This window comes from Struthio camelus, chromosome 3, assembly GCF_040807025.1.
Source record: "Struthio camelus isolate bStrCam1 chromosome 3, bStrCam1.hap1, whole genome shotgun sequence".
NCBI classification, from domain to species: domain Eukaryota; kingdom Metazoa; phylum Chordata; class Aves; order Struthioniformes; family Struthionidae; genus Struthio; species Struthio camelus.
Window position 1 is genome coordinate 74890237 of NC_090944.1, and position 14717 is coordinate 74904953.

General features: G+C 39.8%; 1 protein-coding gene across 18 annotated transcripts in view; it reads right to left on the reverse strand.

Moving 5' to 3' along the window:
• Nucleotides 1-14717, reverse strand: part of NHSL1 (NHS like 1) — a 197495-nt gene that overhangs the window by 27027 nt on the left and 155751 nt on the right. For all 18 annotated transcript variants that reach the window (XM_068938478.1, XM_068938475.1, XM_068938474.1 and 15 more), the window contains 2 exons: nt 13497-13624; nt 4522-4714 (listed from right to left, as the gene is read on the reverse strand). In XM_068938478.1, coding sequence (XP_068794579.1) covers nt 4522-4714; nt 13497-13624 — 321 coding nt within the window. The remainder of the gene's footprint in view (nt 1-4521; nt 4715-13496; nt 13625-14717) is intronic.

Genomic DNA, 14717 nt, shown 5'->3' on the forward strand with positions numbered 1-14717 from the left:
GCAGCTCCATCATTAAATCACACTTCCTTTTTCACTGCAAATTGCTCTGAACCTGTCAAGTGTACCATATTTCTGGTGGCAATTTTTTTTTTTTTTTAAAAAACACGAATACAAATAATTACTACGGACCAAAGATCAATTGATCGCATGATCTCACAAATATTCCAGTCAGAGTGGAAACTGTTTAAAATTGCAACCTTACAAGTGATAAAACACATGTACAATGCCAAGAGCTGAAAAAATAATGTGTGTACAAATGCATACTGCAAGACAAAGCCTTAGAGTGACCGTGTGCTGTATCTTAATGGGACCCAGAAGCACCACTGTCATTAAGGTTGAGCAGCTTTTCTTCGGAAATTCACTTTTGTTGAGAGGCTTATAATTTGGCCATTTCACTAGCTGCAAGATAAAACTTGCCGTATAGATTGTCAGTTGAGGTAGATCTCCATCTCTTCTGGAAATCCTGAAAAGCCCAAATTTCACATTTAAGTTCCCTTTTTAAAAGTTGAAGCTTTTTAAAACAGTCCTAATTTTAGTGTAAAATGAGCTATTTAAAGCTGAAATGCAGAAAAAAACGTGATACACATTTTGTCTTGTACACTCTTTTGAAAATTTATGACCAAATTATTTACCTCTGAAAAGTGATTAATGCATGTGCACAGTAACTAATATACCTGTCATAAATACTATCCTTGGCTGACTACACATCAGTATGATGTGTGGCAGGCAGGTAGTGTAGAAAACCCTCCTTATCCCTACAACAGTTAAACATACACTCATATATTAAAGTATAGCGTGTGGACTTCTTCTGAAAATACAAGCAAAAAACGTAGCAGCTTCATTCACCATACAGCAAACGTAAAGACACTGACGCTGTTTTAACGGAGTCTTGTGCTCCCATGAATAGCGTTCTTGTTAAACAAATTCCTTGCAACTACAAGTAACTGTCATTTTCATCTGAATTTTAATTAATTGAAGTGAGGCCAGGTTAAGGGAGGAGGAATCCCATGGGATCTATCAAATTTAGCACTACGAAACCCATGGGCTTAGTAGAAGCCCTAAAATATTGAGATAGAATATCCGCTGTCTGGGGCATAACTGCTATTAGGATGTTAGGACCCTTACGCGGTCAGGGTCAGGACTATTAGATAATCCTGCCATGCACTGAGCAGATGATAATTCTAGCCACATTGTAACAAATGCAGCACAGAATTCAAGAGAGAAATTTTTTCATCTCTGAATGTATCTTTATCCATTCAAAGACCAACACTTGCACCCGAGACTGAGAGTTGCAAGGAAATTAAATAACAGTTTTGCATGTCCTAGAGTAAAATAACATGTAAATGGTAAATAGAGGGTGCAAACAAGGAGGGAGTCTTCCACATAAGGTCTCAGACACACAAACAGGGTGACCATAGGAAAAAGTTACTGTGTGTCAGCTGATCCATAGTAACTTCTTGCCCCGTACTACCTAAGACCTAACTCAACCAATCCATCTTCAATTGCTTTTGTTACACGGCTTTTTGAAAGCCACTGTGCTTTCAAATTTCTCTTCAGAAATGAGTTTCAAGAGAATTTCAAAAGAGTAGCTTTAATAAATTCTAAGTCAACAAGCAGAATCGATGTTTTTTCTTGTCTTCCTTTTTTTTTAATTGGTGTTACTATTAAATATATTGTGCAGGTTTAAAGATACATTTTTCCTTCCTTTACAGGTTTGTAACAAATCAGCTAAGCATTCCTCACGCAGTTTATTCATTTTTCCCCTCACGCAGTTTACTCAGTTTTCTTGGATTCACCAAAAATATTTAAGGGCGTGCTTAAACTTCACTAAAGTCAGTCCAGGAGGACTCAAGCAAATGCTTAAATGTTTTGCAGAACCCAGCCTGGCGCTGATCACCTCCACCATCACCAGACCAGCTTCCTCCATCTGTAAAGAAAGTTAGTTCCAGAAAACCCACTAGAGCAGGCACCATTTTAACATACTCTTTTTTTAACCCACAGGACACGTAAAAGCAGAGGCTGGCCACCACTAAAAATTCAGTCCCAATCCCTTCCGGAATAAGCTCAGCCCAGCCAATCCCAAAGACTGAAACTGCTTCCAAATCTGGATGTCTAGTCAGCAGCTTGTCAGCCTAATGCAATGCCCCTGCACCTCCAGGCTATCCAACAGATTTTTACTAGTGCTGTATTAGTTGCAATCTGTTCACCAAAGAGCCCTGCGAGCCCAGCTAGGGGAACATTTGTTGCGCCGCCACGTGAGGGGCCATGGAGCATGATCATTATTAATGCACTGTTGAAAAGGCTGTCAATTTCCAGCATCCTCCTCAGAGGGTAATGTTTCATTTCATGCCAGGAGTAATAAATGGAAGTTTTTTGACCTCTCTTCTGGGCCAATGAGAAAAAGAGCAAGCAAAGGAAAAAGCCAAATCAAAACAAAAATACAGCTACGGTTCGTTCCACAGCACGTTTCAGAAACGGCACAGAATTTTTGGTCGTTTTTTCCTGCCTCCTGTAGTAACATAAGGGACCTCACAAAATAAAATTACTGCGTGTGGGAGGGCAGAGGAGGGAAGCAGATTGTGACTTTTTAAAGGGGAACAAGGATAGGAGTCCTTTTTTTTGGTGGCCCACAGCCTGTTAATTTTGCTTGTCTTGTTTCAAAGTAGCAATGTAATTATCCCTAGGGAAAGGAAAACGTGGTTTCCAGAGACCAGCTCACGTACTGCAGGAATAACCACCCTTTACTGTCCTTCTCTTCATACCTTCCTATTACCATTTTTATAGGAGAGAAAATGCAGAACACCAAGTTGTAGGAAGGTGAAGTGTAATACACATGGGCAGGGTCTTTTTTTTTTTTTTTTTTAAACCACTATTGCTGAGTAGGAGAGTGCAGAACAAGCAATTCAAGGGACGCAAGGTTTGCTATCCCAGTGGGATTCATCTGTTTGAAATTCCAAGCGTAGTTTATCCAAATCCATTAAACATTTCCAGTGATGCTGAATTAAATCTATGACTGTTATTTGATCTCTTTTACCCTATTTTCTTTCCATCTGTTTACTTCCCCTTTATTTTTGCAGTACATAGGGTCATTAAATTGAACCGCAGATTACTCATTCTGTACGTATAGCGTGTTCCTGCTGTCACAATATCTAAGCCATGCTCAGGCTTATTGATTATGTCAGCTAATCCAATCCCTTGTCCCCATAACTCTGCCTTCTGCACCTGTATCCCACATTCACTAAACAACGCCAACTGGCCTACTAATATTTCAGCATTACGTTTGTTTGTTCCTGTTAGTTATTTTCAGGAGGTGGGGTGCTGGTAATTTTCTGTTGTTTTCATGCTGTTAATTTCAGACATTTTCTGCTGTTTAAGTAATCATTTTTGTTGATTGCTCAGAGACCTCTGATGGTTGTCACTGGCCTTGAATTCTAGCATAGCTTAAAACCGTATCAGCAGAAATCTTCAGCAAAAGAAGCACTGCTCCTTCCCTTACAAAAGCTTGTTCATAAAAATATACCTCAAAAAAATATTAGTAGTCACATAGGAAAAGGGAGTATCTAATGTACTTTCAAAACAAAACCAAATATCACTAGCTATTGAACAGATTACAAGAGCGAGCAGGGAGCCAAACAGAGCCATATGGCATTTGAAATAAATTGGATATTGAATATCATCCTGGTTTTGGCAGGAAAACAGTTATCTGAATTAACTAATAATAGAGAATCTTGATACTGTGCAGAAAAAGAGGGATTATTAAATGGAAGTGATAATTCAACCTTTCACAGAAATTCTATTTACGTACCTCAGGAAATCTATTTGGTATTAGGCTTTTAACATGATTTAACTTCTATAGAGTTGAGTGGGAGTTCTGTAACTGTGAAACCAAAGACTATTTTGAAAACAGAAAGTCAATATACAACTTACGCCAATAAAATGTGGACTATTTTCATGAAAGTTAAGTGACCTACCAAGCGACTTGCTTGAGGACACAGCCTCATTAACTTTTTCTATCCTTTCCCTACTTTCCTTGTCACCTAAACCTCTTATAACTGATAAAATAAGACCCTAGAATTCTTTTTCTCTAATTTTGGAATGCCTGAGCCTTTCGAATACAGAAGTCTCTGATAACCTCTCTTACATAAAACTTCTAAGAGAAAATCCTAAAAATCATTAACATTGCACAAAACATACTTTTCTATTACATATCTTCAATTACAGCAAAATTCAGTGACATATCAAACTTCTTGTATTCTGTGCATTCTCTAAATGCTGTTTCACGCTCGTGTTGCGTAGACTATCCTCACTAATGCTCATTTTCAGGAATTTTGAGTTTTTCCTCATTAAGCTCAGAGACAGAGCTTATTAAACACAAAACACTGTTTTGCAGAAAGGTGCAGCTACTAATACAAAATTCACAGATCAAGTATACGAGTGTCAAAATACTATCCAACTGGATGAATCCTCTTTTATCCCTCCCCCAATATGCATTCTAAGAAGATACTGAGATTAACAGCCTACCAGTCACATTAATAGGAACCACATCTGTTTGGACTGCCCGTGCCTGTTGTCGCATTTTCTCTTCTGGTGTTGGCAGAGGGAGTGACTTCGTCCAGTTGGTTTGGGTGTTGATATCTGATAACTCATTTGAAATGGGCGTTCTAGGCCTCTTGACGGCAATGAGCTTTTCTTCTTCTGGGGAGGAGACGGAACACTACAAACAGAAACACATGCAACAATATAAATTCACTACCAAAAAAAAAAAAAAAAAGTGCTGCACTGCGATGGTACTGAAGCATTGCCACTGCAGTCAGCATGACCGACTGTGCAACATAATACATTCCCATTCTCCCACAAATATCACGCTGCCCTATACATGCTTTTCGTTTCTTTTTTTATTTTTAAACTGGATTGTATTTATCCAATACACCTGACCAGTCTAAGGAGCACATACAAACGTGAGAAAAGAGTGGTCTGAAGCAGAGCAGAGCACAGTAATTATCTTACACATTTACATTATGCCTGGAGTGTTAACCTCCCTCGGTGTTCAAGGAGCGCAGCATGCCTCCCTTCCCCTCTCTCTTCACAGTGCCCTGCAGGAAGATGAGATTTGAGCACTGCCTTGACCTAGCTGTATGCGGATATGAGGACCTGTAATGCCTCTGTGAGAAGCTCGTTATGAAGAAACAAATTTTGAGAGAGCTCAGTAGAAGAAAGACCCAAGGCACCCTGCAAGCTTGTCAACCAGGGCTCAGCGAGGTAGCAGGAGTAACTGCGTTTGGCCTTGGAGAAATGCATGCCACAGGGCAGAAAGTTCATTTTACTTTGTTTTTAAAGGGTGAAGCAGTTCACAACTTCAGCAGCCACAGAACGGTCATTTTCAACGTCATTCCTTACCAAAGCATCAGGATCACGTCCATGATAAAAAGTCACTTTATTTTAAAATGTGAGTTGGTGTTTTGTTTTTTCTTTCTTTTTTTTAAATTTTCTGCACCAGAAAGAGAGGCTGCAACAGCTTGCACAAATACTTCTTCCAGGCAAAGTTACAGTGCCAAAAGAGACATTTGCTTTAGCATAGCAAAACTGTTTTCATTACAAGGTCTGTATTTGGATGCCAGTAATGGTCTCTTACTGATACAACAGTATCACCCCACAGCAAATTGTGAGGACAAGTAGGTTTGAGGCACACAGAAAACATCTCATGGGCTTAGAGAAAGTGGTCACAAACTCAAAACCCAAGAGACACTGATTTCTCTGCTTCCATGCTTGTGCCAGCAAGGTACTAGGGGGAAACCCAGAAGCAAAAGAGGAAGAAAAAAGCGAGAGGAAGATCTCCTCCTTGCCCCCAGGCAAAACGAAAAAAGAGAACAAAAATGCTCCAGAGGAGCTGTGCAGAGGTTGCAGGCTGCTGCAATCACTCTTCATAATTTCTGATTTTCATTTTATACCTGTTGCTGTGAGGCGATCCTGTTCTTTATTATAAATAAATAGCCCTTTGTTTATTGCATTATGCTTTGATTGTAAATTCTTTAGGGCAGGACCCAGATTTTTATTAAATAAAAGAATGAAAATAATAAGAAAGCTTCCAAGCCAAAAAAAGCCCCAAAATAAAAACCAAAAAAAAAACTCTTCAGAAAATAATAAAAGGAAAAAAAAAAACACTTTCACACAGCAAAATTGTTAGTAACGCCACTCTGCAGTACAGACGTGTACTTTGGAACGTGGGAGTTTCCCACATTTCCTACGTTTCTGTCAGCACTGCATTTCTCCCCTAGGCAGGGGGAGGAGGGGGCTGCTCTGCGCACAAGGGCTCAGCCCCGCGACAGCCACCGCGAGTCCTTTCTGTTCTCGTCACTTGCAGGACTCCGACAGTTTTGAGACCCACGTTGCTTTTAAAAGGCCCTGAGACCATTTTGTATAAAATCTATGTGAAGGTTTATACATTTCTGTGCGTACAACCCCAGAATACAATGTGTGCACATATACACACACCTGCCTTACACACCAGCACAAGTACTTTCCCCTCTCAAATCACTCAGCTTTATAAAAGCCTTCACTAACTTAGGCAGCCCGGGAGAGAAAGGGCCCCAGAGAGGGGCGGGAAGGCAGCTTGCGGGCCGTGCCTTCCCACACCTGGCTCTAAAAACTGCTCACGCAGAAGCTGTTTGCAATGAGGGCGGTGTGGGTGCGGGCAGCCCTGCTGCTACAGGACAGCGCCGGGGTCACCGCATGCACGCGCCTCTGCGCGCTTAAAGGAGTAATCAGGGTTTGATGGGGAGAAATATTATCCCCCCCCCACTCCCCCCGCCCAATGTGCTTTTCTCCCACCCAGATCTGGGCCCCACAGGAGATGTTGCAAGTCAAGGTGTTTTGGTTTGGTTTGGTTTGGTTTTTTTTTTTGGGGGGGGAGGTGTGGAGAAGCTCCAGTAACCTACCACTGGTCCGGCTGACCAATACTGTCAGCATCGATAACCATCACCTTCAAACCATACCGCAGCAGGAAGTCTCAGCTGCTGTGCAGCAGTCCCCATGGGCTACTCCAGCACCTCAAGTGACAGAGGCACTTGGTTACAAATCTATGTTTCCTTTCCAAGGAAACTACCCAAACAAAGCACAACTAATTTGTTCCCCCCCCCCCCCCCAAACAAACGAATCTGCTACAGCACTGAGATTAGAAAAAAACTGAAGCACCTACTACAAGGGAATCTTACGTATGCAAAAAATAAAAAATAAAAGGGGAGGGGGAAATAATCGTCATGATTTTTAAAGACTTATACTTCACAGATTCAGTGAAGGATGGAGGAAGGACAGACGTTAATCAGTCCAGTGAACACACAACAAATGAAAAGCAATTGAAAACCCAATTGCGGAGCTGTGGTCAAAGCACTGTTTCAATGAAAATGATTTTCTACCACAGGACAGTGGTGTACTTCCATAAAATAATTCAGAGGTGTTTCTGAGTGTAGGAGGAAGTGTTTGTGCTTCATCTGCAGGTATTTTTTTCCCATGGTTTTCATGACTTTTTGATGTAAAGATACTTTTAAAGGGCATTACAGAAGCAAAGCTGTGCAAAGGCAGAAAACTGCTCATCTTGCAGGTTTCTTCACACAGAAATTACCCACCTCTAATCAGGCTGAAAACAGGAGCAGAGAAATTCACAATAATAAAAACCAGATGTATTGCACACTTCACATTTCTTTGTATGATTTACACATTTTTAGAAAACATTTGTAGATTTACAACACAGAAGCTTGCAGAAAGACTCGATTAATTGCTGCTGCAGAAACAGGAATGTCTTTTCAAGCAAGGTATGTTATATTAGAAACAGGACTAGACTGGGCAGTGCTTTGGGATTTTGTTATCTGCTTAGCAAATCTGATCATAAACCCTACGTCCACAATAGAATAAAAAGCACCTTTCCCATTTTTAAAGCATATTTGATTCATAACAACTTTATTTTTGGACTTAGATGGCCAAATATCTGCGTCGCTTCTACTTGGGATGTTGTACTTATCTCCTGAGGAGAGTTTGTTGGAATTTTTCTTTTTAATGGACCAGGGAAGAGTGAAAAGAGTTTTTCATGAACACGCAATATAGGGGAAGCATGAACTTTCAAATGGGAATTGAAAGGAGAAAAATGGCTATAAGTACACTATGGACAAAGACAAGCTATTTAACTCAGTAAGTCAGAACCTCTTCATTTCCTTGCTGAAATATTGTCCCCACAGTCTACTAGGTCCCTTGGACAAAAAATAGTTTCACTATCTCAGCACATTCACACTATTTGAAAGGTCCCAGCTGATCAAGGAAGTGATTCTTCCCTGTTCATCTCCTAGCACATCCTGCCTGAATTCCCTGTTTACTCTGAATCTCCTTGTGGAGGAGAAGGACCATGTTCCGGTGGCTTACATTACACTGTCTGAAAAGATGGACCTCTAGGACGCAAATTCAATCCATACAATTTTACCTTTCAACAAAGGAACTTGAAACTCCTAATCATGTATACCGTAATCATCTCTAAAATTGTAACTTCGGGGGCCTTTTTCCAAACACAAAGGAACCAAATCAAACAATAAGAATAGGGAAAAAAAAAAACCTTTACATTCCTGTGTCTTAGTTAATCAGTAGTTTACATGGCTGCTTCATCTTGGGGGATTTCATACTGCGTTCTAGAACACTGATACATCATAAATTCACGTTAGATTACATTTAACTTGACTCAGTTATATCCTGCTCCACTTGGTGTCCTTTAGACCAAGACCCCTAATCTAGTCCCCCAGATTTTGTAGACTAGAATATTTTTATTAATTCTGTACACAGACCTTTAGTTGCACTAGGCAACTTTGTTAGTACTAGTAAATCCTTCACTTTGTAGCCTTCACTTTCTCATTACAGAAGGGATTTATTTGTCAGCAGAAACTACCGACCATGAAGCAAGTTATCCACTTAAGCAGCACTGCGGAACGATTCCTTTCTTCTTCTTTTACTCTGTTGCAAGGGGACTGAAAACAAGAAAAGCCATACTGTGTCAGATCAAAGACCTATCTAGTAGAAGTATCTGCTTTCTGATAACGGCCAACAGAAGCTATGCACGCAAGACTAAATCAGTGGAAGCATGCACATTTCTCCTGCGTATTCTCTCAGCGTTGGATGGATTCTTCCCCCAAGAATTTATTAATTAGGTTGCTTTCTGAACCCACACAAACTTTTACCGTCCAGTAATTGCACAGTTTAAGTACATGGTGAGCAAAGAATTACCCTCTTCTGTTTGCTCAAGGAATTTCTGTATTCGTTTCCTTATGCTTTCGCATTTTATCATTTGAATTGTCGTTTCAAGTCAGTAAATTGGGCAACTTTTTGAAAAAGCGTGAAGCATTATAAAATACACCTGGTGATTACAAAAGGACCCATGCTCAATTGCAGGGGACGGGTAGGGAGACCAGCTGAGGGCACCACCACTTTGAAGTATTTCTCCAGCTCTGTCAGAGACTTCGCCGCAGAGCTCTAGGACAGTCACACCTCCAAACTCAAGTGACAAACACCTTTAGCCCCTCTTAACACATCAACTAAAATTCTGAACCACACCTTCGCAAGTCCCTGTAAACCAACACAAGTTAATGCATTTGCTTCCACTTAAGATAATAATAAGCAGTGTCTTGCAGATAGTGAAGAGACAACTAAGAGTTTGCAGAGTACAATGGCAAAAGCATGCTTTTTTCCCCATAAATAAGCACAGTAAACATTTCGTCACCCAAAGTTTGACAGACTGTAACAAGGTAAAGTTCATAAGCCAAGCGATAGGACCAGGGCATAAATATCGTGAGCTTTTGGCATACAAACACTTTCCTGGGTGGAATAAAGACACAATACAGTGCACGCCTAGGACCAAGTACCTTGTAGAGCTAGCGTTCATCATTTTAGAAATGCTGCACTGGTCCAAATTAGGAAAGTTTTTCTTGGCTAGTTTAAAAAAAATGGCAGCCAAATAAATAAAACACTCTTCTTCCATTGGGGAAGGTGTTCAGAAGTGGCAAATGTTAATAGATCAGAAGTAACGTGAAAAAATAAAGGACGTGAAACACGTGGACATTCTTTTTTTTGAGTGGCTGATTTTTTCTTTTTGACAGAAAACAGAAGCAGGTAATGACTGAAGGCTAAGAGCACACATAATAGAATTGCAGATGTACTAACGCTACAAGTAACATCAAGCTGCATGTATGACAGCTGGATGGTCCCATTTGTGGGCAAGGTACCTTGATGCTCCAGGGAACCAAGTTACAGCAGGCGCTAATGCAAGACTGAGAGATGCAGTCTAACAGACTAGACTGTTGAGTGAGAGAAAAAGAAACAAACAGAATGAGTGACAAAAAGAGAAAGAAAAAAGAATGAGAAAAAACACATAAAAGACAAATACATTTAAAATACATAAAGTATACATTTCAGAACACAAGGCGAATCAGGGTTGCAAAGTGACATTTCAAAAAGATCTTAACACTAGGAAAACAGATCCATAGCGAGGAACAGAAAAACCTGCTGAGTCCTGTCACCAACACTAGTATGTAAGAGATGAGAAAAGGAACACTGGTTACAGTACTGAGATGTAAAATCCAGATAAACCAATTTAATCTCCAACAAACTCAATTAGCATCACCAGAAATACACTGAAGTAGAATTTGGTCTGTGCTCCATTAACGTAACTGGTAAGAATCAACATAAGAGTAAAAAGGTAGTTCCATATATTTCATTTTATATAAACTATCATTCAGAGACTTCAACTTTCTATGCCTTCTACTTTTGTTTGCTTGTTTAAGTTAGGCTAACTTGCCTGTTTACCCCCAGCAGCTTTCCTTTCAAACAGTAAATGTTCAACTTCTCTCAGATCTTTCCCCAAGAATCTTGCTGAACCATGTTTTTGTAGTATGAATACTATCCTTTGGTGACAGACACTTACCTGCACAAAATATGAGAATGTTTGTGGATCTAGGTCTTTCATTTGTGTGACCTAAGCCATGGTTTCATATTATGTCTTCAGAGAAGATGGACAAGTAGAGTATCTGGCTACAGTATACATATTTTTAAATAGATACAAGACTACGGAAAGCTGGTTTCCTTTGTGAAATCATCACGCACTAAAATACGGTTTTTCTGCGAGTTGGCAATTATGTCAACTTAGAAGTAAGTTTGCAAACAGTAATTCAGCAAACAGCTACTCTTTCATCCATTATTATTCTGCCACCCTCAAATTTCAACAAGTACTACATGCTCAGAATTTACATGTTTGCTTTTTTGCCTTGAATAGACAACAAAGATAACTACAAAGCTTTTATTCAGTGGTAAGGAGTTCACATTTTCCATCATAGGCTCTTGGTGACCTCAGTTCCACAACGTTACTCGATAACTCTTCTTTTGTCATCCGAAAAACGACTTATTAGAAGTTCTTGAACTATAAGCCCACTGGTAAAACGTCAAGTTTAGAGAGCTGCTTATGGTTCATGTTCCTTTCAAACAGAATGAAATTTTAGGCCATTACATAAAGCAAAAGTCAATTTAAAAAAAAGATACCAGTCAAAGGACACCACAAAACACTGAATTTGATAATGAGGGGAGAATCACAGTGCAGTTTTGTAATGGATTCACATCTTTCTGAGCTCTAAATAAGAGTTAAGGTTCTGAGAAAATCAGTAACGTCCAAGACTGTCAATTTGGCAATCATCTTTCTGCACAGCTCTGAACCATGCTTGCAGCAAAAAAAATTTACAGGAAACTATCCTAATTCAAAATGGAAGTGGCATCCTTTCCAGGAGGCGTAATTAGTTGCATTTAAATTTTTCAGAATACACAGAAATCATTTGTAACACCTTATATTAAGATTATACTCCATGAAAATCTTAACCAAAATAAGCATGACGGTTCTGACTCTGTAAGAGGCCTTCCCCATGCTAATATGCTCTCATTCAAACAGATTTTTTTAAAGTTAATTTATTTTTCAAATGTTACACTAGTTTTACATATGCAGTTGGGTGACAAGCTGCATAGCACTAGCTAGGACAAGTTGATAATAAGTATGTATTTGTGGAAGGTATGTATTATGTTAATAGCAGCAAACGACTAGTTGATACTTTCCTCAATGCAAATTATGACTCCATGGATTTCAGTAAGGTTTTACAAGTTATCATTATAATGTATTCCAGGGTATTAATGTGCTTTACAGTCTCTTTTCACTGATAGTGCATACTGCATGCAGCTAGCTAGGATGCTGCAACATTTCCTGCCAAAATAAAGATACAATGCAATCAAAACCTGCATGAGAGTCTGCACACACATCACAACAGTTTTTGTTACAGGATTAAAAGACACTGCGGATAGAATTGAAAACGCTGTATGACGGTATCCTTTAAGCTGAATGCACAGGATCACCACGCTGTACAGCAACAGAAATATTTGGTCCATGCTACAAAGACACATACAGTTTAGTAATTACTGAAAAAAAATTAAACAGTGCTACAGTCAAGGATACGCCACCTCTCTCTAAGCAACGTTCTGTGGTAAAGCGCTCTAGAATATCTATCCCCAAAATCCCAGCAGCTGGGAACCAAACCAGCATTTCAGGTTTGGACAGGCAGGCTCCTAGTGCAACTTGCAGTCCACCCCACAACTAGTACCTTAACCCACAGCACCAAGGCTGGACACAGCTTCCAGAGCCCATAGGCACAGCAGGAAACGGTAAGGACAGAGCAGAGAAACCCCCTTGCTTTTTCAGAATGTTAACGCAAATTAACAGCTTCTCAACTGAAACCTATATAACCTCGATAAAAATCCACGAGGTGTCTCCACAACCTTTTTAGGATTTTTGTTCAACTGTTCCTTCTCTACCCTTCTTTCTTTCATTAGTTTTTAGCCTCTAAGCTAACCAACCACAAATTGAGTTGAGCTGCGGGCATATAAACGTGAAACAAACTGAACACAGCAAGCAAACCCAGCCTCGACAGGCAATCTTTCATTCTTCTACATCCCTTACGCAAGTGATTGTGATGCATTAGGATAAAAAACTCTACTACTGAAAACGCGTAACCCTATTAGAGAGCAGTTCAAAGTGTGCACACATTGCTGTTTGAGTACATTGGTGACTGGTTAACAGCTCTTCCCAGTACTTGATTATATATACTTATCAGTTTCAAAACAGCTACCAGCACTGCTGTCTTCTCTCCACAGTGTTACCAAACTCATCCTTGCTTTTACATCATGTCAATGGGAGGATTATTTAAATATGCAGGTAAAACTGGGATTTTTAAGAGCCTACAGAAGTTAGATTGTCTAAAAGCAATGCAAGTCAAAGGGCAAACATCTATCTAGCACCTTATGATCCTTTAAAATGATTTCATAATTCTTAAAATGATCTTTTAAAAACCGTACCCTATTTGAATAATAAGAATATTGCAGGCAATTAAACTGTATGACGCATACACTCCTTCCAGTACTTTGTCTCCCACCATTACCTTTTGTTCAATTTCTTCATAATCATCCTGGTAACTTCCACAGATTGCACTGGAGGAAGAGGAGAAGGTTGGGCCTTGAGAGTAATACTGAGAGCTCCGATAGCCATCCCTTCGCAGTTTGTCACATTCTGCAGAAAAGAGAAAGGGGAAGAGGAGATTAACTTATTACAAGAGCCAAAACTGTTTATAATTGGTGTACAACACACCTACAAAAGTACATCATATTTTACTGAATACATTTACCATGCGTTAGCATTGCCTGTCCCAAGTAACAGAATACAAAGGTGCATTTCTCGTATTTGTCTCTGTTTTCCTCTCTCTCGTGTATTATATACATAAGCTCACACATAGCACATATACACATCACTTATTTAACTCAGGAGATGACAAGAGCTTCAGAAAGACTATGCGGGCGGTGAGGGGGGAAACTGAAATATTTATTTTTTAAGGGAGGTCTGGCTCAGTGTCTGGACAGATGGCAGAATCTTGCAGGATGGGAGACGGAAGCACGCTAGTAACGTTGGGGTCTCGTTTGCCAGCCCAGAACACATCTATTATGTGCCTTACACTTGAAATGATGATGTTGCTCACTACTCAAGCACCATCTGCTAAATAACTTTGGCACTGACCACTTGTCTTGTCTTCCAGCCTGAGGAAGAGACCATTTATTGTGATTCTGGAGAGAGGAAGACAAATTATAGGGAGCTCAAAATCTCCTGTCACCCTTTGAGCACGTGCAGTGTATAACTGAAGAGTTGTCAGAGCTCAGGAAAATTCAGAGTAAGCCTGCATCCCCAGTCAAAACAGCCACAGTTCCAGTCAGCACCTCATTTCCCCCCCCACCTAAATTTGCCATAACCGTCTTTCTGTCTCCTAATTGATATTCAGTGTGATTATACTAGAGAATAACAGACGCTGGAGCATAAGGAAAAATTAAATGTTCAAGATGTGGCAACCAAACTGATCTGTCCAGTCAAACTGTTAGCTTTACATTTCTAGAGATAGAAATCGGAATCTGTTGAAAGATGAGGAAAGCCAAAAGGAAAATCAAGTATTTAACATGCTCCTATCTAAAAACTGAAGCTTCTGCGCAGCATATGTGCATTGTTACGACACAACTGCTTTTGTCATCACTTGCTGCAGAAAGATTTTATGTGATGTTATCATGTTGGTCTCCCTCCTTTAATATTTTGAGAGAAAGAGTTTATAGAGGCTTTTGCT